Source organism: Macaca thibetana, chromosome 16 (genome assembly GCF_024542745.1).
Source record: "Macaca thibetana thibetana isolate TM-01 chromosome 16, ASM2454274v1, whole genome shotgun sequence".
Classification (NCBI taxonomy): Eukaryota; Metazoa; Chordata; class Mammalia; order Primates; family Cercopithecidae; genus Macaca; species Macaca thibetana.
In genome coordinates, this window is record NC_065593.1 from 8404426 (window position 1) to 8430136 (window position 25711).

The 25711-nt window shown below is 46.0% G+C and overlaps 1 protein-coding gene across 3 annotated transcripts in view; it reads right to left on the reverse strand.

Moving 5' to 3' along the window:
- Window positions 1-25711, reverse strand: part of ARHGAP44 (Rho GTPase activating protein 44) — a 202065-nt gene that overhangs the window by 20520 nt on the left and 155834 nt on the right. For all 3 annotated transcript variants that reach the window (XM_050765615.1, XM_050765614.1, XM_050765616.1), the window contains exons 11-16: window positions 22401-22512; window positions 21920-22001; window positions 19068-19148; window positions 15638-15751; window positions 14871-14962; window positions 12516-12696 (exon numbers count right to left, since the gene is read on the reverse strand). In XM_050765615.1, coding sequence (XP_050621572.1) covers window positions 12516-12696; window positions 14871-14962; window positions 15638-15751; window positions 19068-19148; window positions 21920-22001; window positions 22401-22512 — 662 coding nt within the window. The remainder of the gene's footprint in view (window positions 1-12515; window positions 12697-14870; window positions 14963-15637; window positions 15752-19067; window positions 19149-21919; window positions 22002-22400; window positions 22513-25711) is intronic.

Consider the following 25711-nt stretch of genomic DNA (forward strand, 5'->3'; position numbering starts at 1 on the left):
AATGTTCAAATGTCTAGATAAAACTCAACCTGAAGACAGACATAATAAAACTGCTCAGTGTGCCGCCAAGAAGGAGAATCTACTCACAGACGGGGGGATCCAACCAAAAGGTTGTATCAGCAGTTCACAAGCTTCTGGTTCATTGTCTTATGGCATAAAGAAACAGTAGCCAGAATCAAGGCACCGCTGCTGTTTCTTAAGAAAGGAGCAACATAGAAGTGGAATTAATAAAACGTATCTGACTCCAGCAGACATCCCTGCATGGATACCTAAGGACAGTCTAGATGGCAAAGATTTCCCATGCTTCTGCTGAAAACTGAGAACAATTTGGCTTTTCAATCCCTTTATAGTTGAATCAAGGTGGAAGCAAGAAGCCACAGGCCAGCAAGAATGTGAAGCACAAGGTTTAGAAATCAATAAGCAGGAGGCACAAGCCCTCCTTCCGGCTTTTCTGTGACTCCTGGTGGTAGGAGGTAGGGAGCCTACAGCATCTGGGGAATGGAACCTGAGATGATTTTCTCCACTGCTTCTTTTCTTCTTTTCTTTCTTCTTTTCTCTTCTTCTCTTCTCTTTTTTCTTTTTCTTTCCTTCTTTTTTTTTTTTTTTTTTTTTGAGACAGGGTCTTGCTCTGTCACCCAGGCTGGAGTGCAGTGGCATGATCATGGCTCACTGCAGCCCCAGCTTCTCGGGTTCAAATGATCCTCTCATCTCAGCCTCCCGAGTAGCTTGGACTACAGGCACATGCCACCACGCCTGGTTAAATTTTGTAATTTTTTTAGCGATGAGTTTCGCCACGTTACCCAGGCTGGACCACTGCTCTCTTTTAGAGTAAGACGACAAGGGGCAGGGAATCCAGAGCGGTCACCGCTCATCACTGGGATGCACGGGGCGTGAGTCAGGTGACAAGTCCTCACTTTGGCTAGGTAGTCCCACTGGAGAACCATCTTCCCTGCCTGCCAGCGTCTTATATTTGCATAGGATTTATCATAATGCACACGTGGGTATTTTTCATGAGACAGTATCACGGAATAGGTTCTGGAATGACCTGGGTCTCTAGTCCCAGCTAACCATTCGCTGACTCAGTAGAGCTCTCTCTTCGTCCATAGAATGGAGCTAATACCTCCCTTCCTGTTTCTGGCATTTCCATGAAGACAGTTAATCAATTATTGAGTGCTGAGCTATATTTAGCATGGCCTTGCACCATGACCTGGTGGCAGAAGCTGAGTGGTCGGTCATACAGTGGGTTGTAACAGGGTCTAGCTAGCTAAGCCAATGGTGTTTTATGGTGCGGACAAGCTGGAGATTCAGAGAATCGGATGACATCCTGATGGAGGGAATATAAAGGCCTAGTATCTGGCTTGGGTTTTTTGGGTATAACGTGGTGACTCCGCACCCTCTCCGACTCAGGGCAGTAGGGCTTTGAAAGCAGAGAATTTGGGTATGAATCCTAGATTTTCCAATGACTAACTCTATAATATGGAGGAGTTCTATCAGATTATCCTCCGATCATCCTTTGTAAAATGGAATAATATGCTTCTCTTCTTTCGATTTGTTGTAAGGAGCCAATGAAACTGTGGCCATAAAGCCCTTAGCCCTGACTAAGAAATCAGTAAGATGTAGTGTCAGTGATAATGCTTTGTGCTTATAGGTACCAAGCACATATGACTTGTTTTTAAGAATCTCCTCAGAGAAAGAAACAGAATGAACACAAGTCTAAAATATGTTGATAAAGAGGGGAAGAGGACACTCTACTGATTCAGGCACAGCATGACAGAGATGCTGGGAAGACCCCATCCGGCTCATGTCACCCGGATTTATGGGGTTTCCCATCGGATTTCTTCCGTTCCTAACAGTGACCCTAAACATGAAAAGATGTTTGGGGTGAGTTCTCTGATAGAAATAGAGCAGGGAGGCCAGGCGCGGTGGCTCACACTTGTAATCCCAGCACTTTGGGAGGCCGAGGCGGGCAGATCACGAGGTCAGGAGATCGAGACCATCCTGGCTAACACGGTGAAACCCCATCTCTACTAAAAATACAAAACATTAGCCGGGCGTGGTGGTGGGTGCCCGTAGCCCCAGCTACTCGGGACGCTGAGGCAGGAGAATGGCGTGAACCCGGGAGGCGGAGCTTGCAGTGAGCCGAGATTGCGCCACTGCACTCCAGTCTGGACTACAGTGTGAAATTCTGTCTCAAAAAAAAAAAAAAAAGAAAAGAAAAGAAAAAGAAATAGAACAGGGAACAAAAAATGGGGACTGGAGGTTATTATCAGTCCCGTTTCCCTAGGTTTCTTAGTCTTGCAGGGCTCTGCTGAGTTGGATGAGCCAATTTGGGTTTCAGAATAGGGGATGCTAAAAGCCTACTTAGATGATTGCAGGTTTAAGGAACAAACAAAGAGGGGATGCCTGCAAACCCTTCTAAGTCTTACCGCCCAACCCAGGTCATTGGGGCAGTAAAGGAGGCAGGAGTTATCTTGTCTGTAAAGTTCTTTGGAAAACAAAATACACTAGGGCGCAGGAGGCTCAGCCTGGAATTATCATAGCACTTCCTGCTTACACAGGGTTTTCTACCTCCTGGGGAGCCTCCTGCAACCGTCAGCTGTCCTTGGCTGTTAGGATATTTTGTGCTTTGTCCCTAAGCCCTTGGTGTTTGTATATTTCGTGCTTGTAGAATTAGCTCGGTTGCTCATGGTAAGGTGGAGACAGATAAAAACATTCAAGCACCTGAGGTGGCAAGGAAAAGGCTTGATCGGGACACCTTGTCAGTGGGCTCTGCCATGTTGCCACCTTAAAAACATAGGATGTCACTAAAAACTCTGCTTCCTGTACTAAGAACAGCTAACAGGCCGGGCGTGGTGGCTCAAGCCTGTAATCCCAGCACTTTGGGAGGCCAAGACGGGTGGATCACGAGGTCAGGAGATTGAGACCATCCTGGCTAACACGGTGAAACCCCGTCTCTACTAAAAAATACAAAAAACTAGCGGGGCGAGGTGGCGGGCGCCTGTAGTCCCAGCTACTCGGGAGGCTGAGGCAGGAGAATGGCGTGAACCAGGGAGGCGGAGCTTGCAGTGAGCTGAGATCCAGCCACTGCACTCCAGCCTGGCCGACCGAGCGAGACTCTGTCTCAAAAAAAAAAAAAAAAAAAAAGAACAGCTAACATTTACCATGTGCTGAGCTTTATTCTAAACACTTCGTAAGCACTATTTCATTTAATGCTCAGAATGACTCAAGTTGGTGCTTACCATGATTTCCCCATTTTGCATATGAAGAAACTGAGGCATTCAGAGTTGAGTAACCAGGAGTTGAACTCAGAGAGAGCCTGATTCTAATGCTCAGACTCTGCTTATAGGGTTATTATTTTCACACAGTGTAAGCAGGGACAAGTAGAAAGAGAAGAGCTATAAATGGCTCCTTGATGCTAGAGATGAAATGGCATGCTTCTTTTAAAGTCTACAACCTCGTAGACCACATAGGGAAAGGATCAGGCCCGGGACCAGTGGAACGACGGCTCAGGGTGCAAGAGGGAAGCAATGAAGTGATGTGTTGGTGAGGAGGTGCTCAGCGGTCAACTAGAGCAGCTAAGGGTAAACCGGTGGAAGATTGTGTCTGCTCACTTCTAAGCCCCATGAACTTAGAAAATGGGGTCATGCCTTTTACTCCAAATGAGAAGGTCACCGGTATTGTGATGGGGAAAGCAAGGAAACCATGTAAGAAAAATGCCTTCCCAGGCACTCCATGATGGCAGAGTTCAGAATAAGCCTGTCTTTGTTGAGGAATTGAGGCAGGAGGGGAGCGTGGACAAATTCAGTTCCAGACATTGCAACCACCGTGTATGACATTCTATTGCGTCTCTGCCCACTAAAAGTTATGGGTTATGCTATTCGGGAGGCTGAGGTGGGAGGATCATTAAGTCCAGGAGTTTGAGACCAGCCTGGGTAACTGAGCAAGACTCTTATCCCCGAAAAAAAAAAAAAGCAAAAAGAGCTGTGGATCAGGATCTTCTGATTCACACTCCGAAGTCTAACCCTGGCCATTATTCAGCCATTGACGCATCCTGGATGGAGACCTTGTAAAAATTACAGAGAAACAAAGACCTGCCCCAGCAAAAAAAAAAAAAAAAAAAAAAAAAAAAAGGCAGAGTAGGGAGGAGGAGGAGAAGGAAGAAGAGGGGGAAAAAAAAAGGAGAAAAATAAGCCAAAAAAATATATAAAATTTGGAAGATCCCAGCTCCAAGAAGAATAGGTATCTATAGGTAGAATACACTTATCGCCAGGCAGAATTTTGCTGTGGATCATTCTAGCTGAGTTGTCTGGGGTTAGCAGAACAGACCTCTGAAGAACAGACATCTGCAGTGCTGTTTTTGACTCCCGGTCAGGAAGAATCCTAGCTAGAGGAGGTGTCAGCCAATATATGGCTGTGAAGTGTTCGAGTCTATAGAGATTTGGAAGGTTTTGGTTTTTGTTCTAGAGATCAGTGACATTTGGCACAGGCCGGCCAAGAAAGAGGGGGCAGGGAAACCTGGTAGTTTTCCAGATATCCACAGAAGCTTCTCAAACACCCATTGTAGACATGCATATTCAGGGGCTGTAAGATGAACTGTGGCAGGGAACCACAGGGTCAGCAGATGATGTCCTGGACAGTGAAGGTGAATGAAAAGGAGACTCAAAGCTCATAAGACTTAGCCTGGCCTACACGCACCCAGTGAGGCCTGAATTCAGTATTTTCCAGCTTTTCTGGGAGTAAGTAGCAACCAAGTACCTTATCCTCTCTGGTACATGTAAAGGCCAAGTCCTCTGACAACATTTCAGACTTGCCCAGCATCCGACAATGTCTAACTCCAAGGGAGAAGGCTGATAAGGAGCCTGGACCAAAAACATCCCTCTCCATGTAGACAACCCTAACCCAAAACAGGAGTCACATTTTCCATATTCATACGCAGATGACTTTCTAGGTAAGTTTGTCTTATCATAGGTTCAGGCTCTGAACTAAAATTATTGCATTACTTATCCATGACATAATCTCTTTCAGGGATTTTTTTTTTTTTTTTTTTTTTTTTTTTTTTTTTGAGACAGCGTGTCACTATGTCACCCATGTTGGAGTGCAGTGGCGCTATCACAGCTCTCTGCAGCCTCCACTTCCCAGGCTCAAGGGATTCACCCGTCTCAGCCTTCTGAGTAGCTGGGACTATAGGTGCATGCCACCACGCCTGGCTAATTTTTAAAAATTGCTTGTATAGGTCGGGCGTGGTGGCTCACGCCTGTAATCTCAGCACTTCGGGAGGCCGAGGAGGGTGGATCACGAGGTCAGGAGATCTCAGGAGCTCGAGACCATCCTGGCTAACACGGTGAAACCCCGTCTCTACCAAAAATAGAAAAAATTAGCCGGGCGTGGCGGTGGGCGCCTGTAGTCCCAGCTACTCGGGAGGCTGAGGCAGGAGAAGAATGGCGTGAACCCGGGAGGTGGAGCTTGCAGTGAGCGGAGATCACGCCACTGCACTCCAGCCTGGGCAACAGAGCGAGACTCCGTCTCAAAAAAAAAAAAAAAAAAAAAAAGTTTATATAGATGATGTCTCGCTATGTTGCCCAGATTGGTCTTGAACTCCTGGCCTCAAGCAATCCTCCTGTCTCAGCCTCCTGTAGTGCTGGGATTACAGGTGTGAGTCATTGCACCTGGCCTCAGGGATTTTAATGTGGTGTTCATCTCTCCACCACAGGATTGACACAGGACATCCATGTCTGCAATTGCAAAAACAAGTCCCTTGGGGCACTGGTGCAGTTTATCTCAGGTTTTGTGATCTACTAAATTTGGGAAATGATGCATGCCGCAGCCCCCTGTGGAGGTCTGTGGCTTGTAACAGTGTGTTAAAGACTCTAAAAAGTCATACACTAAAGAAACTGGCTTCAATGTGTTGATCAGGTGTTTCAGGAACTTATTACACATCAGATTCCACCCTCCTCCCCACTCATAATATAACCAACCACCAGTGGAAACTGGTATACCATAAGGCACAGCTTGAATTATTCTAGAACTCTCTCAATCAAGGGTGCCTTTTCCAAATTACTGAACATCTAGATTAAAAATCCACCGGAGTGGGACAAGCCCTTTGCAGTGCAACTCTCAAGGACAGTCTGAGAATGGGCTACCCACTAAACAGAGCTCAAGGGAGGCTGCTGGCCCTGGTGTAAATATCCCATAGACCTTCTGGGTTGCTGTCAACTGGCTCTGGTAGAGAACGCCTGAGGATCAGACCATGCTGGAGCAAGTGTAATGGCTGTAGGTGCGTCGGGTTTCAGGCCTGCAAAGAGGAGCTGTATGCTGTTGGTCTTCTGAGAATCAAGGCCTGAGGTAACTGGATCTCCATGGCAGATCGCCGGCCCATCGGGATCTGATGGGGTCTGTGGGGCAGCTTCACAGATGCTCTCAGGGCCTTGTCATCCGTGGGTTTCAGGCTATGAGAGGCTAGAACTAAGCAGGGGCAACAGAACAGATAGACAAGCCAGCAGGGCAAGTGCGGGAGCAGGGGCCAGAGCCAGAAAGAAGAAAACAGGCAGTAGGGAGGAAGGTACTGAGGAAACACGGAGGTAGGGAGTGGGCAGTGGGCTACTGAAGTCTCAGATGGGCATCTTGTAGAGCGTGGAGACAGAGAGGAGAGGAGAGAAGGGGAAGATGGTAGCTATCCGACAGCTATCGGGAAGGGAGGGACATGATGCTAGGGAGGAGGACACATTAACCATGTCACTTCTATTCTGTTTTCTTGAGATGGAGTCTCACTCTATCGCCCAGGCTGGACTGCAGTGGTGTGATCTTGGCTCACTGCAACCTCCTCTGCCTCCTGGGTTCAAGCAATTCTCCTGCCCCAGCCTCCCGAGTAGCTGGGATTACAGGCATCTGCCACCACGCCCAGCTAATTTCTTTGGTATTTTTAGTAGAGATGAGGTTTCACCATGTTGGCCAGACTGGTCTAGAACTCCTGACCTCAAGTGATCCGCCCACCTGGGCCTCCCAAAGTGCAGGGATTACAGGCGTGAGCCACTGTGCCCAGCCTGTCACTTCTGTTCTTGCCTCTGGGCTTCTCCACGGGTCCCTCAACAGTCCTGGCCCAGCTTGTCCAGGCTCATTTGGGTATGCAGCCAGTGGAGGCATCTGATAAATGCTTAGAGTCCAAAGCCCAATGCTGGCTCCATGGGTGCTCCCTCACCAACCAGCAAGAGAGTGTAGACACTTTGGCAAACTCTTTTGAAGGCGGTAGAAAAAACAAATTGATTTGACCAGGAAGTCTAGCACTGTCAGAGAAATAGAAGGGACTGTAGAGTTACTTTCATTTATTATTTAGGACTAATGACCTAAGCCACACATTTCACTATTCTATAAACCAATAAAACAACTCAAACAAAAAAGACACTAAAAACATAGTCTGCACCCAAAACTTTCTAAGAAGGAGTTTAAAAAGCACAGAAAACAATAGGGTGATTTAATACTTTGTTGCTCAGAGTGCTGGCAGAGTTAGGACATCCTATATATCACACCAACACTCAATAGCTAAAGTAGGAAAGTTTTGATAAATAATAATAATAAAAAAAAACGTACCATTGCCAAATGCTTTATTCAGAGTGGCAAAATTATTCAGTGGTTCCCAATTCCAGCACATTAGAATCACATACTTATTCCAGGCCAGGACATTTAAATCAGATGGGGAGATTTGGGACAGGTGACGGGGTTGCAGAATTTTCTTTTCTTTTTTTTTTTTTTTTTTTTTTTAAGCTTGTTCTGGCTATCTTTCTTATGTAACAAACTACCCTAAAACTTAGCATGACTATCTGGATCACCAGTCTAGAGTTCTGGCAGGGCTCGGCAAGGCTGTCCTGTCTGCACACACAGCATTGGCAGAGGTGGTCTGACTTGGGCTGAAGACTCCGGGAGGACTCCTTCTCAGAGCTTAGAGTTGTGCTGGCTGTCAGGACAGTGCTCAGCTGGGCTTGAGGGTTGAGGACTTCCATTTCTCTCCAAGGAGCTGCTTGGATTTCTATGTAGGATGGTACTGGGCTCCAAGAGTGACTGTCCCAAGAGACCCAGGAGGAATCTACAAGGCTTCTTCTGACCTGGCCTCAGCAGTCCCAGAACATCACCTCTGCCACTAGGTCAAGTAACTCACCAGAGCAACTCAGACTCGAAGGGAGGGCACTCAGATTCCAACACTCTCTGGGAGGACAATCAAAGCATCTGCTGCCATCTTTACCAAAGCTCTTGGTGTGGAGCTGCAGTGGACAACAGCACTGGCTCCCTGTGGCTGCTATCACAAGAACCAACCACAAGGTTGGTAAACAATGGAAATTTCTTTTCTTTTTTTTCTTTTTCTTTTTTTTTTTTTTGAGATGGCGTTTCGCTCCTATTGCCCAGACTGGAGTGCAATGGTGCTATCTCGGCTCATTGCAACCTCTGCCTCCTGGGTTCAAGTGATTCTCCCGTCTCAGCCTCCCGAGTAGCTAGGATGACAGGCATGCGCCACCATGCCTGACGAATTTTGTATTTTTAGTAGAGACGGGATTTCTCCATGTTGGTCAGGCTGGTCTTGAACTCCCGGCCTCCGATGATCCACCCACCTTGGCCACCCAAAGTGCTGGGATTACAGGCATGATCCACCACGCCTCGCCCAGAAATTGATTTTCTAAATAAATTAGAGTCAGTATTACCAGGTGGAAATCAAGAAGGGAGCAAGGCTTTGCTCCCTCTTCTAGCTTCTGGTGGCTGTTGGCAATCTCTGGCTTGTGGCCATCTCTTCAAATTTCTCTCTGTTCCATCTTCACATTTCCTGTGTGTGTGCAGTAAAATCTCTCTCTGCCTCCCTCTTAATAAGGATGCACGTGATGTCATGTAGAGTCCATCTTGATAATCCAGAATCATCAATCTCCTTATTTCAAGAGCATATGCAAAGACCTTTTTCCAAAATAAGGAAATATGAATAGTTTCCAGGGCTTTAGATCTGTTTTTCTTTAGTGGATGGGCATTATTTAACCTACCACAATGATGAAAAATGTATATAGAAGCTCCTGAATTGGACCCCAAGCCCTGCTAAAGAAACCCAGCTTCCTGCATCATTTTGAATCAGAAAGGCATCAGGACCAAAGCCCAGAGTTGTGAGGGGAGTAAGACGCTTTGTATGACATCGAGGACATAACAGCCATCAGCCTAGGAAAGTGTCACTGACACAGACGGGGAACTTACCATTTCTTTGCAATTTTACCCAGTTTTTCTGCCTCTAATTTTCTTTTTAAATAAGTATCTGCTTTATTGATATATAATTCATATATATATCTGTTTTTTTAACTTGGCCAAAAGCCTTCAATAACATGAGCTTTAATTTGTCAGGGTTTCGATGAGCAGTGTGAAGACCTTAAAATGCATCTCATAGATTTCAAAAGATCAGAAATGGGGCCAATATAGAGAGCTGCCGTAATGTTACTAAGATAACACAGGGACTCAAGAGATGTAAATTTCTTTCCTCTCCCGTAAACACCCACAACTTTAGGTTTCTCTTTAAGGTCAGGGAAGAACTGATCTATAATTCACTACAATTCCTTAAAACGTACGCACAGATGCTCTACCCCAGACAACTCAGGGAGAGCCACCCTAAACCGGTAAGACCTTCATTGAATTTAACTTTTTTTTTTTTGGAGACAGAGTTTTGCTCTTGTTGCCCAGGCTGTCACGCAATGGCACGATCTTGGCTCACTGTAACCTCCACCTCCTAGGTTCAAGCGATTTTCCTGCCTCAGCCTTCCGAGTAGCTGGGATTACAGGCATGTGCCATCATACCGGGCTAATTCTGTATTTTTAGTAGAGATGGGGTTTCTGCATGTTGTTCAGGCTGGTCTCGAACTCCTGACCTCAGGTGATCCACCCGCCTCGGCCTCCCAAAATGCTGGGATTACAGGCGTGAGCCACTGCCCCCAGCCTGAATTTAACATTTAATACACATTTTGAAACATATATTTTGTTTCACGTACAACAATAAATTATGTAATAAATTTCCTGTACTCTTAAAGTAGATGGTGGCAGTTTCAACTTTAAATAAGAATAGTATACAGAATGGACGCATCATTTACAAAATTCTTAAGCAGGAGAGCTTGATCAGATATAAGGCATCTGCTTAAGATATTGCTCAAGTTTTTGCATCTGCCTGCAGATAGTGGGCCAGTGAACTCTGAGTACCGCAATGCACCTGCAGTGGTAACTCTCTCTTAGAGGCCATTTGGAGTGCACCCAGGAGGCACTGGAATCAGAACAGATCTGGCAGAGAGGATGGAGGAGGGATGGAGGGGCACATTTTGGATGTAGAAACACCTAGAATATCAGGAGTGCTGTATCACCCAGCCAGGACCAGAATTTACCCTCAAGAGCATCCCTTCAGCTTACAGAGATTTCACAAAGGACCTGAGTTAATAAGATTTAAAAACAAATTCCAATGCACTCTCCACTTTTCTCTGTCTCTCTCAGATTCTAAGTATATTCCTTTTTATAGATTAAAGACATTTTTTCTGAGGCCAGGCACACAGTAGCTCACACTTGAGACCCCAGTACTTTGGGAGGCCGAGGCGCGAGGAACACCTGAGGTCAGGAGTTCGAGACCAGGCTGGCCAACATGGCAAAACCCCCCCTCTACTAAAAATACAAAAATTGGCCAGGCATGGTGGCTCCTGCCTATAATCCCAGCTACTTGGAAGGCTGAGGCATGAGAATTATTACTTGAAACCAGGAGGCAAGGTTGCAGTGAGCCAAGATTGCACCACTGCACTCCAGCCTGGGTGACAGACAGAGACTCTCTTTTTTTTCTTTTCTTTTTTTTTTTTTTTTTTTTTTTTTGAGATGGAGTCTTGTTCTGTTGCCCAGGCTGGAGTGCAATGGCACAATCTTGGCTCACTACAACCTCCGCCTCCCAGGTTCATGTGATTCCCCTGCCTCAGCCTCCTGAGTGGCTGGGATTACAAATGCGCACCATCATGCCCGGCTAATTTTTGTATTTTTAGTAAAGACAGAGTTTCACCATGTTGGTCAGGCTGGTTTCGAACACCTGACCTTGTGATCCGCCTGCCTCAGCCTCCCAGTGCTGGGATTACAGGCATGAGCCACCGCGCCCAGCCGAGACTCTGTCTTAAAACAAAACAAAAAAGAATGCAATGTTTTCCTACTCATTTGAATTTCTAAGAATTTCCATTTTTTTCTTTCTCCACCATGTGGAGAACAATAAACACCAGCATAGAGCACACAAACAACTCCCACCTGCCACATACAAATGGTCTCTGATAGGTGAAGTAACAAAGAAGAAATATTGGCCATTGTGAAGGCTTTACCATCATCCCAGGAAACAAGCCTAGGTCTAGTCTGCCAACTTTAGTTCTCCAATACCAACTCCCATTCAGAAAGAAGCGGGGTGAAAAGTAAGATTCACACACCTCTAACAGTTCTTGGATTTTCAGCCTTCCCTCCTGTGCCCTTTAGGCCATGGACCTTTCAAGCACATCCTTCTGGCTGCCCAGTGGTCTGTCAGGAAAGGGGAAGGTTCTAGCTAGCTTACTTCCTATTATCTGCATTTCCGATACTCCCATTCAATGCTTTATGCTCTCATCTATCCTAAAGGAGCAGTTGCTAAATTTTATTTTACAGTAGTAATTTTTAATTTCTAACCAAAGTTTACTGAACTGACTTGCCTGACCCACACAATATCCTCCTGTAAGAGGTATTCGTGGATGCCTGCAGCTTGCTGAACACGCTCATTAGTCCACGTCCTCTGGTTGCCATGGCTGAGCTGGTGCTTACTGTGAGTCAGCTGTGCTTGTTATGAAACCTGTTTACGCCCATCTTTCTTGCTATGGGAATCATTATGTAGTTCAATATTATATAAACTAATTTAACATGAGTGTGGACAGGGTTGTTCCTATGCAAACTAAACTGAATGTACTTACAAGCCTCTTAATAACTGCATTGAAGTAGTTACGGATGTTAATATGAAAAGATAGGAAAACATCTTAAAAACCTAGAAGGATTTTACACTCAGCCTGTTTCAAGTTTTAGGCTGAAACTGGGAATGTTAAACTACATTAAATGTATTGTTTATGCCAGGATGCTTCTGAAGAATGCAGATGAGCCGATTTATAATCAAAGTAAAGCCACTACAAATTCTGGAATTGATCTACATGTATACATTTTGATTCCAAATAAAGTGTGTATGTATTTTTTTTTAATTCCCCTCAGTGACTATTTTTTCTTTCTTTTGATGAGAACTAATTAATACTGATCACAACCGTGTCAGCTAAGAAGGCTACCCTGACCTCTGGTCTAAAGGGAGGCAAGTCAAAGAAACTCATCCTAGACAGAGCAGATACAGTTTAATTGCTACGAGTCACCTAAACTGCTAAGAGTCAGTGCAGCCTTCCCATAATTCTGTTTTTCTTATGTGTCACCCATCCACCCCTACCACCTCCCCCAATCCCCGGTGCTGAGAAAGAGATACCAGTTCATACCCATCCTTTTTGTAAAACTCCAGCATCATATTATCTGTGGCAACGCTGAGGGGCCGGCGGGCCTGCTCGGGCTGGCGCCGGTCAGCAGGGTCCATGTCTGGGGAGGGCATTGAGCTGTAGTTGGCATTATGGTTCACGTGGACTGGACTCCCATAATTGCCAGTAATGTTGAACTCTATCTCTGCGGGGAAGAAAGAATTGGTACACGTGAACTCTTGGTCTGCCATACCCTTCCTGGTCAGGGAAGGAATGAGTCCAGACACCCACTCCCTCATATGTCATCCCTAGAAAATTTCATCCCATGGTTCCACATATTAATTCACCTTATTAACATAATGCATCACATTAACAGGCCAAAAAGGGGAACACGTGATCACCTATATAGGCATTTAATAAAGCAATGTCAATTTGTGATTAAAAAAAAAAACTTTGTAAAAACAGAAACAGATGGATACTTTCTGAAATATATGAAATCATCTTTCTAAAACCTCGTGCTTAGGACTGAAAGCCGACAGCTGTCCTAATCAAATCAGGAGAAATGGCAATGCCCACTATCACTACCATTACTTAACACCATTTAAGAAACGCTAGCCAATGGAATTAGTCAAGAAAATAAAGTAAGAGGCAATATTAATATTTATAGATGATATTGCCTTTCTGGAAAACCATACAGAATAAATTCAAGATACTAGAAATAGAGATTTCATTAAAGTTGTTTTTAGGCTGTCAATGAGATACACAGAAGTACTCATCCCATCCTTTCCTAGTCAATGAGAATAAATTAGCTCTGCACAATTCTGCCTGTCTGCAGTGGTAATGAATTAGCTCAGCCACAGAACCTATGGGATTATTGTCTTGACTCCTATCTCCTTTATTTCTTTATCTCGATTTCCCACACCCACCCAACTCTGTTATCAAAGCAACTTTTAGGGAGTCAGCAGTTCAGACCTTAAAACACATGAAGCAAAAGCAAGACAATCAAAATTCTTCAATGTTAGAACAGCATTAATTGATTACCTCTAATGGGCAGAGCATAGAATTACTAACATATCCCCACGTGCCTTAACAGCTGTTGCAACACAGCAAAAAGCATTCTCTTAATGTCTACCAAACATAAGGTACAGAACGAATTATTATTTTTTTAAGCAGATGCCGAATTTAGTGTAACAACTGCTATCTCTTCAAAGCTGTCACCACTAAGAGTCATCCACTTATGGAGTGAGGCTTCTGTGGCACAGAACATCTCTGAAACTCCCTCTTAGGAAGCTGCCTTCAGAGCCTAATTTTGAAGCAGGAATAAAAGAAAGAATCTCATTGCCTTTGAGACTGAACCCCACCTTCACATGCTGAGGGACAACTCAAAGGGCACAACCTAGGGTAGCAAAAGGGGGGTCTGTAAGGCACTCAGGTGATCTGTAAGTCCTGAATAAAAGTCCCCATCCATCTCAGGACCCTGTCTCCCTCTGCATCTACAAAGTGAAGGATTTGGGTCACAGGATCTCTCTTTCCTCCCTGACCCAGCATTCTAAGATTTGTAGATTTGAAGAAACCGTGGTATGGGTATTAGACCAGTAAAATCCTTGGACCTGGTTAGTACAGGCAGTGGACACCTTCAGGCCAGAGTGTCCCTTGAAATAGAGATTACAGGCCGGGCACAGTGGCTCACTCCTGTAATCCCGGTACTTTGGGAGGCCGAGGCACGTGGATCACCTGAGGTCAGGAGTTCAAGACCAGCCTGAGTGACATGAAGAAACCCTGTCTCTACTAAAAATACAAAAAAAATTAGCTGGGCATGGTGGCGGACACCTGTAGTCCCAGTTACTTGGGAGGCTGAGGCAGGAGAATGGCGTGAACCTGGGAGGCGGAGCTTGCAGTGAGCCAAGATCGTGCCACCGCACTCCAGCCTGGGCGACAGAGCGAGGCTCCGTCTCAAAACAACAACAACAACAAAAAACAAAACAAAACAAAACAAAATTAGTCGGGCGTCGTGGCGGCGCACGCCTGTAATCCCAGCTGCTCAGGAGGGGTGAAGCAGGAGAACTGCTTGAACCTGGGAGGTAGAGGTTGCGATGAGCCGAGATCGCACCATTGCACTCCAGCCTGGGGGACAAGAGCAGAACTCTGTCTCAAAAAAAAATAGAGACCACAGAATAGGAAGCTGCCATGACTGTACCCTGATATGTGTGTGCCTTTGTGTGTGTCTGCGTGTGTGTGTGTGTGTGTGTGTGTGTTTATAGGGGAATCAAAAAAAAAAAAAAGTCTGTGGGCAGTGGTACTTGGCTTCAAAGGCTCAGAACCTGCAGTGATATTCCTGTTGTCTGCCTCTTGCCCCTATACCTAGGTGCTGTCACCTACCCCCAGGGAAGAACCAGTCCGCATGCTGGATGATAGGTTCGATGATCCCAACAATTTGCAGCGACACTGTGGTCATCATCTCTGTAATGTTCCTGTAAACAGAGAGCAGAGGCAGAGAGGGTGGCGTTAGCAGCTGAGGCAGGACTTGAGGCCCAAGGTCCTCTGGCTGCAGAGCCCAGGAAGGGGCCCTGGACTGGAACCCTGCAGGCGGAGGTTTGGGAGCAGACTTTCTCTTGGGAGGGACACTTCACCTTTCTGAACTTCTCTTTTTCCATCTGCAGAATGGGGATAACCCCAGGGCACATGAACAAGACCTACACAGCCACTTTCAACGTGAGGTGTGATTCTCCTCCCTGCCATCCCTGTGATTCTCAACCTCTTTCCAACTGTCCTGTCTCTGGAGACAGCTCTCTATCCCTCCGAATCCTGAGGCTGGGATGTGTCCTCTGATGACACAGTGTAAGAGCTTGCGTGGCCTGTGTCACCGTGTCCTACGCCCTCCTTCCCCCTCATCCCAATGCTGACTTAATTAGCTCAGAGAAGACCCTGACTCCAGACTTGGAGCTTTTGGACCATCAACAAAAAGAAAGATCTGCAGAATTCTGTGCCTCTTCCTCAGCCTAAAAGAGGAGCAGGCCAACACAGAAACAGGGTTTGGAAAATACACGAGGCTGGCGCTCAGCTGGGGCCCCAGCTGTCCTGCCCACCCTGCCCAGGCCCTGCAGTCCCACTCGATCACCCACATCGCTTCTCCACCCTGTACTCACCCTTCTGCTTGTGGCCATAGGAGGTTAGGTCCTAAAACAATTGCCATGTTACTGGGAGTCATCTTGTTTACATCTTGATATTCTGACAGCTTGGATAAAAATTTGATCAAGTATCTAAAAGAAAATTAGAAGGGCCAGGTTCAACCAAGGCTCAACACCAGCCAGGTGCCCCTGGGGACTGGATAGAAGCTTCTCTCATGTCACATATCTCACTGACTAGGAGACTCATGCACCTGTAATGTAATGAACATGGCTCATGTGTCAGAAAATGGAAATTCTGCATCCCCTTTCCAAAAACAGACAGGCTCAGATCTCACTGGGTCAGGTGTCAACATGTACTTCAACTAACAATGGCCAGAAAGTCTCCATCTTTCCTTCTGACTCAGTATATAATGACCTGAAGTGCCTCACTTTTTACAAACCCCACTACTTCTTGCCATCTTCCCTGTGTGCAGGAGTGATCAACAGTATGTCTAAGTACCTTTGGCAGGAACATCTACGTGCTAGGGGTGGTGTTTCCTGGAGTTACCCTCAGTTGGGTGCTCTAGAAAGATCTAATAAAGAAAAAGTCCAACACAGACTTAGCATATGATCCAGCAATTCTCTCCTAGGGATATTACCCAAAAGAAAGCTGTCCACACACAAATTTGTATATGAATGTTCACGGAATCATAATTATTAATAATAGCCAAAAGGTGGAAATGATCTAAATGTCCATAAAGGGATGATCCGATACATTAAATGTGGTATGTCCATACAATGAAATATTATTCAACCATAAAAAGGAACGAAGTATTGGCACATCCTGCAACATGGATACACCTGAAAACAGTATGCTAAGTGAAAGAAGCCAGACACAAAAGGCCACATATTATAGTATTCCATTTATATGAAATGCCTAGAATTTCTATGCAGATCTATGGAGCCAGAAAGTACATTAGTGGTTGCTTAGGGGCATGGTTGGGGAAATAAGGAGTGACTGCTAATGGGAAGGGGATTTCTTTTTGGGGTAAGGGGATCTCTTTTTTAAAATGAGACACCAGTTAATAGTTGCAAAACTATATGAACGCACTAAAAACTACTACATTGCACATGTTAAAAAGGTTCGATAGTATGAAAATGATAGCTTAATAAAGTTATTTTATCAAAACAGCCAACAAAGAAGCTATATAGAAATAAAACAAATACAATGAAGCAGCTATGGGCAAATTAAAAAAAAAAAAACAGCTTTGGCAAACCACACTCAAAATCTGCCAGGCCCCGACAAGAGGCCCCAGGACCCCCAGAGGACATGCTTTCTCTGGCCTCTCAGTTACAATAGGCTGTGGTCCTAAGCCCATTCTGCTTGGATCATAGCGAAGCGATTCATTCGGGATTTTCTGCTCACCTTCATCAGCCCGGTAGAAAGTCCAGCAGACTCATGTCCTACCATGTAATCACTTAGCTGTCACTGTGAAAACTCCACCCATGGCCTCTCCTGGCCATCCCTCACCCTCCAAGAGGCCACACAGGTCTGGACCAAGATGTGGGACTTAAGCTGAGAGCTTAGGCCAACCCATGGACTGACCAGTGGCCTAGGGCTATGGTCAGCAACGTGCCAAGAGTTGAACCCATCCGATTCCCGCTTTCGGGACTTGATTTGTAATATACATACAATTCACTACTTTAGCCATTTTTAGATGTACAGTTCGGTAGCATTAAGTACATTCACAGTGTTATGAAACTATCACCACCATCCATCTCCTGAATGTTTTCATCTTCCCTAGCTAAACTTTGTCCCCATTAAACAATAATCTTGGCCAGGCGCGGTGGCTCATGCCTGTAATCTCAGGACTTTGGGAGGCCGAGGCGGACAGATCACCTGAGGCCAGGAGTTTGAGACCAGCCTGGCCAACATGGTGAAACCCTGTCTCTACTAAAAAAAAAAAAAACACAAAAATTAGGCATGGTGGTGCACATCCATAGTCCCAGCTACTCAGGAGGTTGAGGCAGGAGAATTACTCGAACCCCGGGTGGTCCGGGTTGCCGTGAGCCGAGATTCCACCACTGGACTCCAGCCTGGGAGACAGAGTGAGACTCTGACTCAAGAAAAACAAAACAAAACAAAAACCAATAATCTCCTGTCCCTTAGCCCCTGGCAACCATCCCCAGCCCTGGCAACCACCATCCCATTTTGTTTCTCTCTGAGTTTGACCACTCCAGGTACTTCATATAAGTGGAATCATATATTGCATTTTCCTTTTGTGTTTGGCTTTTTTCATGTAGCATAATGCCCTCAAGGTTCATCTATGTGATGACAAGAATCAGAATGGCATCCATTACATGAACATACTACATTTTGTTGATCCACTTATCTGTAGATGGACATTTGGTTTTCCACCTTTTACCTACTAGAATACTGCTGCTACGAATACGAGTGTGCAAATATTAAGTCCCTGCTTTCGATTCTTTTGGGTACATACCCAGAAGTGGAATTGCTGGATCCTACAGTAATTCTGTGTTTCATTGTTTGAGGAACTGCCATCCCATCGTTCTGGGGATTTTTAACAGGAAAACAGAAATAACCAGGCAGATGGCAGTAGGTGCTGATGCTGAAAATCTGCCTCCTAAGAAGCTGGGAGGAAAGGCGGCAGGGCCGGGATGGGCGCTGGCAAGACAAAGCGGTAAAGAAGCAGAGTGTGAAGCAGCAGGAGGCAAGGCATGGAGAAGGATCTGCAGAGTGCTGGAAGTGGAAGCTCGGGTGGTAGCAAGAAAAGCGAGAGGCAGACGTGGAACACAGCTGGGGCTCGGGAACGGTGGAGCACTGGAGAACACGCTCCCTCACCCCTCCTTCCTGTGGACTTGCTTAAGGACACTTCTGCCTCCCCCAGCTCCCACATAGGTCAGCTTCCCCCAGGTGTCCACCAACACCTACCTGTCTTTACCATAAATCCCCAACATCTTAAGATAGCTTGCATTCACCTTTGCTCCTTTCACTGAATTAGCCAATGGTTCACTTCTTTGAGTCCATTTCCTTATCTAAAAAATGGCAATAATTATCCCTGCCTTCCCTCACAGGGTGGTTTGGGGTTTAAAAGAGTCCATGCGTGGTAGCGGGAGCCTAGACTCCCAGCTACTCGGGAGGCTGAGGCAGGAGAATGGCATGAACCTGGGAGGCGGGGTTTGCAGTGAGCCGAGATCGTGCCACTGCACTCCAGCCTGGGCGACAGAGTAAGGCTCCGTCTCAAAAAAAAAAAAAAAAAAAAAAAGGGGGAAAAAACAAAAAAACAAACAAACAAAAAACAAAAGAGAGACCACGTATGTTAATAATGCCTTGGACATCATAAAATGCTATGCGTGGTAGTTACCATGACTTTTAGCTGGGGAGTTGTGTATCTGAGGCTCACATAAGCCCAAGCCATGTGTCTACACTTGGTAAGTATCCACTTACCGGATGTTGTTGTGATTGGCCTTAGGCAACTTTTCACAAGCATTCCATAGAGCCTGAAGCTTCTTGTCTTGCTCCTGGATACTGAGAAATTGATAGGAAAAGTCATTGGTTGAGCATGAATCAATAGTCTCATTGGAAATCATATTAACCAATCATTATACTATTTGATACCAACCATTGTAACTGACCATATCAACAAGCTAGCATTAAAAAATTTGGTTATTATTTACCCCTCTATGTTCTCCTTCTGTCTTGTCCTGTGCTATTTTAACAATGCTTCCTCTGCACACATCAGAGGCCCCAAGTGAATATGTGCCAGAGCCACAGACCTGCTCTGGTGTGACAGGGCTATGGGGTTGCGGGAGGACACAGACGCCAGTCAGGGAGCTCGGCCCATGGGCTACTCTGAACCTGTATTCTTCATGACTCCAGCATGGAAACAGATCACGTTAAGTGGCTTGCAATGATGTGTCCTTTTTGAGTTTCAGGCTGTCTTGCACTGTCCTGGTAATCCCTAACTTCAGCCCTTGCTTCCCTGGCTCCTCCTGGGACTCCCAGATGTCCGATCCTATGGCAGATCTGTCTGTGTCCTGCTGAGCTGGCCTGAAGTGCAATGTCTTGTTAAGGTGAGTGTTGGCCTCTGATGAAACTCAGCTTCATCACAGGTTCATAGTTATCAACCCAAAAGCCCTGGGAGCTTTGAATCACAGAACCCAGACCAATTCAATCGAAATCTCTGAAAAAAAGGTTCAGGCATTAGTATCTTTAAAAAGCTTCCCAGGACACAATGATGCACGCAGAGGGTTGGAAATCACTGTTCTAGGCAAAATTACTTGGTTGAGAGGATGTGATCTTAGGTACTGCATGCATGTCATCCAGCGGCAAAAACAGGTTCTTGTTTTTCCCTGGTTCAAAGACACTGACCTCTTTGAGTCATCTGGATCATTCCTATTTCTTAATGGAGACCCACATTTGCAAAAGAAGTGGGAACAGAAGTATCTCTGGACAGGTCCTGAAGCACTGAGCTATCCTGCCTTTATCTAACTGTATATCATCAAGATCACTAATATATCCAATAAATAATAAGAGTGACAGATTCCATCAAAGGATATGTTCTCATTTGGCTTCATCCCTAGGACCACATTCTTGTCCTAGAGAGGCAAAAAGTGCTGCGGTTAAGTGTCAAGGCCCTGAAACCGACTCCTTGGATTCAAGTTCCCATTCTACCACTTATTAGCCAGCAGGTAACCTGTAGTTACATACCTGTTCGATACCTCAAACTCCTCAAATGTAAAACAGGAGAAAAAGCACACCCCACTTCACAGAGTTCTTGTCAAAATTACATGAGTTAAAAACATATAATGAGCTTAAAACCATGTCAAGTCTCTAATAAGCACTCAATAAATGGTAACACTTGTGATTATTAATATGATGAAACGCAGCACTCCCTTTCCATAATGAGATAAAAGAGAACCATATATTCAGCCAGCCTTTTAAAGTGCATGATCTCCATTCTACTTTGGAAATAAAATAGCATTAGGCAACTTGATTGGAGTTGGCTTTTTCTGGCCCTACACATTGGAGCCTGGTTTCCCTTCCAGGTCAGGTGGGTCTCTTCCAGGCCCAGTTCTTGAAAAAGTAGAAGGAGCAGCATCAGACACATATTCCACTGTTGTTTCTGACGGGGGATGATAAACAACACCTGTTTCTCACGGTGTTGTTGAGAAACACACCAACAACTAAATCCCGTGACTAGAAATCTCTAGAAATCATTTCCTTTCACAGGCCCCCACCTTAGGTGGCTATTTGCTCTAGTCCTGCTCTCAGAAAACATTCTTCTCCCTCTTTCATCTCCCACCTGGACTCTCTCTACCCTCATCTCCACCATCTTTGCGCTGGTAGCAATTCTCCCATGCTGGTGTTGTGTGTTTGCTCGCTACACCGGTCCGTTCGCTCAGTAAAAGTACATTCCTCCAAACAATACTATCTACTTAAGACAGCTCTTACCTATGCCCAAGAGAACATACAATGCCATCCTGATGCATGCATAACTGAGGAAATAAGCCAGGACTCAAAAACCACGCGTAGGAGCCAGAGCATGTATCAGGGCTAGCGGGCTTTACCTGTTCCATGCAGCTGTACTCTTCCCGACACATTGCTACAGCCCTGCGCCTGGCTCTGGGCTGCGGCCTCTCCCTTGGGCACATCTTCAGGAGGGCAGAGAGAGAGGCCGCTGCCCACGTGTCATGACATGTGACCTCCCTTTAAGTTCATTATTACTTATTGTTAAAACATATTCAGTTATTATAGATGAGGGTAAAGACCCTGTGCCCACTCACTCGTCCTACTTTTCTGGCCAGAAGGAATCACTGCTGTCAGCCTATGTGAGCCCTTCCAGAATTTTCTTTCATACACTTACACACAAATATAGGTCCTTTCAAAATTCTATTGTTTTAAGTGTGCTGGGTGTTTATTTTCCTTTTTATAACAATAGAATGTCACAGGAGTCCTTGTTAACTTGCTTTCCTATCTGTTTATGTTAGCATGAACAACTCTACCTAGTTTTAATTGCTCCAGAGTGGGCCATGGTACAGACACTCCACAGTTCACTTAGCCACTTCCCAACCCCCTTCTCCAATGAATCTTTAGTGACTTCTAGGCTTCTGCTATCTCAGATAATGCTACCATCAGTGTCCCTGGACCTGCCACCTTGGGCAAATGCGTAAGCACTCCTTCATGGCGAGATCAAGAAACGGGGTTGCAAGATCATCGGTTACATGCTTCTATAATTTCAGCACATACTTCCAAATAAACTGGAACTCACAGGACATTCCAAAACAAGGGGTACTCACTTGGAAGCCTGGATCCACTCGTCATAGAGTTCAAAGGTCATAAGAGGTTCTGGCAACTCTCGGAGGTAAGATTTCAAAGCTCCTAGGCATGAATAAAATATTGGTCTGAACGGTTATGACATGGCAGAGACAAGACCCATCAGCCAGCACTGCCCACGTGGGTTTCATCTGGGGATGGGCCTCCTGACCACCATGTCAACAGCTAATGTTAGCTTCCTATGGAAATGCATATGAGGCTCTGACAGGGGACCTGGCCCCCCCTTACTTCCTGCAATTACCTCGTCTTCCCTTGGCATGCAAGGAGGCCTTCCTTCAAGGGGCCACAGTACCCAGCCCTGAAACTGGGCACTGAGTGGACACATCTGAAGTGCACTGGGCAGCCACTGGCTCGAGTGTCCTGGACTTGTAGCCACACAGCCTCCCCACCCATCCCTTCCCTGTGAGCCTCCATGGCACACAGGAGCGCCCAAGAGGTGCCCACCTGCAATTGCGTGAGGGTCTGCCGAGTACTCCTGCACGTCCACCACGCAGCAGTCCAGGGCCGCTTTCAGCTTCTTCAGCTTGGAGGCAGAGGGGGCTACTCGGAAGAGTCCCTACCAGCAGGACAGAGGGTCAGCGCACAGCAACTCCAAGGTACAACAGCAAAGCGCGCAGACCCCACGACTGCCCGCTTCTTTTCTCCAAAACCTCTCAGATGCATTCGCCCAACACCATTTCCCAATCCCCTAGTTGCCTGCTTTCTCAATGTCTCCCTCTTTGCACATAAGCAGCTTCAGAGCAGGAACTTGTTGTGTCCCCACAGCCTCGTGCAGGGGTGGCTCATCACACTGGCTCAGTAGCTATTTAGAGGATAAATGAACCTTGGGCACTTAGACATCTTGTTCTTGTATGTGTAAGATAAATCTTGGAGAATAATTTGACTAAGACCTGGTCAGTCTGGTAAGTTGAATGTGAGACGGTCTACAGGGTGGGTGTGTGGGTGTGTTGGGAGGCACCAGGGCTATACTTTTTGTTTTGTTTTTGTTTGTTTTTTGAGACAGAGTCTGGCTCTGTTGCCCAGGCTGGAGTGCAGTGGCGTGATCTTGACTCAGTGCAACCTCCGCCTCCCGGGTTCAAGCAATTCTCATGTTCTGTCTCCCAAGTAGCTGAGATTACAGGCGCCCACCACCATGCTCAGCTACTTTTTTTGTATTTTTAGTAGAGATGGGGTTTCATCATGTTGGCCAGGCTGGTCTTGAACTCCTGATCTCAAGTGATCCACCTGCCTCAGCCTCCCAAAGTGCTGGAATTACAGGCGTGAGCCACAGCGCCTGGCCTATACTTTTAGTCTATGCCTTCAAAAGTTATTTTCAAATCACTGCCACGTCTTCCAAGTGAACCATTGCACCTTAGAGAGTGAAAGAGAGTTATGATGCGAAAGAGAAGAGGAGAGGACTGTGTGGAGGAGAAAATGAATGCAGATCAGAGTTGGAAAGAAACCATGTCACAGGTAAGTGACACATGGGTTAAAGACCTATCAGTTGGCCGGGCGCAGTGGCTCACGCCTGTAATCCCAGCACTTTGGGAGGCTGAGGCGGGCAGATCACAAGCTCAGGAGATCGAGACCATCTGGATAACGCGGTGAAACCCCGTCTCCACTAAAAATACAAAAAAAAATAGGCGGGTGTGGTGGCGGGCGCCTGTAGTCCCAGCTACTCAGGAGGCTGAGGCAGGAGAATGGCGTGAACCCGGGAGGCGGAGCTTGCAGTGAGCCGAGATCACGCCACTGCACTCCAGCCTGGGTGACAGAGCAAAACTCTGTCTCAAAAAAAAGAAAAAAAGACCTATCGGTTTCTGTTCCACCTTAGTTCCTTGCACTCAGTGATGCAACCCACAGGCTGATAAACAAGCAGGTAGAATAGTCCTTGCTCCTTTACTCTTTTATGGCCATAGAGACTTCCAATTTCCTTTAGAAAAAGTGTTTCCACTCTGGAATATTAAGCTTATGCCTTGCTAGGACCACTAACTCCCTTCTCAGTATAGGGTACATCAGATAAACAGATGTGCAAAGCTCTTTGGGCATATATGTGAGGAAGCTACATGAACGTTTGGACGAGTGTATCGGTAAGGCTGCTACGACAAAGACAGCAAGCTGCAGAACACATGAAAGGAGTCACTCAGATCTTCATAAAACCATGCCCTTGCCATGCAAGAAGAGCCAACAGGATTTGGTGATGGACAATGCCAAAGAGAAGGAAACAGCTGTCACAGACAAGGCTTTAGATTTTTGATTGCGTAACTGAGAGAAGCATAAAAACTAGGAGGAGGAGGGGACTGTTATGTTAGCTAAGGAGTCCTGTTTCAGGGGCGTTAGAGGAAAGTGTGCATGGAAATGTTGAAGGATGGCAGTGAGCACGAGTGAAGCCTTTTCACAGGGGGAATCCTCACTGAGGCTGAGGAGCAGCTCTAGCGGGGCAGGGAGGGGACCATGGTGCTGAACAGAGGACCCTGAGGCCCCGTGGTCAGAGGCCAGAGGGGACCATGGCTGAACAGAGGAACCTGAGGCCCCGTGGTCAGAGGCCAGAGGGGACCATGGTGCTGAATGGAGGACCCTGAGGCCCTTGTGGTCAGAGGCCAGAGGGAACCAGGGAGCCGAGGGAGCTAGAAGTTCTGTGGAGGGTTACATTAGTAACACCAGGCAGTGGTGTGGCCCAAGAGGCTGGCAGTAAGTCATCAGATTTGGCAACCTGGGGGTCCCTGGGGATCCCGGAAGACAGTTTTAGCCCAGGGACGGGGCGAAGCAACACCAGAGGAAGATCTGTAGGTGGTGGCAAGGATGCAGGCACTGCAAATGTTGAGAGCTATTTTAAGAAATTGGGTAGCATAAAAAACAAAACCAGAGAGATTGGGAAGAAATATGAGGCTGTGGCTGGGCTGAAAAGAGATATATTTTTTTTAGGCTAGGGGAAACTTGAACCTCTTTGTTACTAAAACTGCTGACACAAAACAGGGAAAAATTCAAGTGAGACAGCGAGGTCTGTTGAGAAATGGAACAGCCCAGAAAGAGCAGAGACGGGAGCTGGGAGACATCAAAGGTACTGCTCTTCAAGAACCAGTTTATGTTGATTAGATATTTGATGATACTAATAGATTACTGTTATTTTTTGGGTATAATAATGTGTATATACATATATTTTTAGATGGAGTCTCACTCTAATCTCCAGGCTGGAGTGCCGTGGCGTGATCTCGGCTCACTGCAACCTCCGCTTCCCAGGTTCAAGCCATTCTTTTGCCTCAGCCTCCCAAGTAGCTGGGATTACAGACACGTGCGCCACCACCAGCTAATTTTTGTATTTTTAGTAGAGACGGGGTTTCACGATGTTGGCCAGGCTGGTCTTGAATTCCTGACCCTAGGTGATCCGCCCTTCTTGGCCTCCCAAAGTGTTGGGATTACAGGTGTGAGCCACGAAGCCCGGCCTATTTTATTTTTAAACTAATTTCTTTTTATTTTTTTTTTTAGATAGGGTCTCACTATGTTGCCCAGGCTGGTCTTCAATTCCTGGGCTCAAGTGATCCTCCCACCTCAGCCTCCCAAAGTGCTGGGATTACAGGTGTGAACCACTGTGCTCAGTCAAAAACTGTATTTTAAAACATCCTCTATTTTATAGAGATACATATGCAAGTATTATAAATGAAATGGCATAATGTCTGGGATGTACTTCAAAATATCCAAGGCAGGGGTCTGGGGTCAGCAAATGGAGGCAGAAATGTAACAAAATTGCCCATAAGCTGAGTGGTAAGGTTCATTATTTT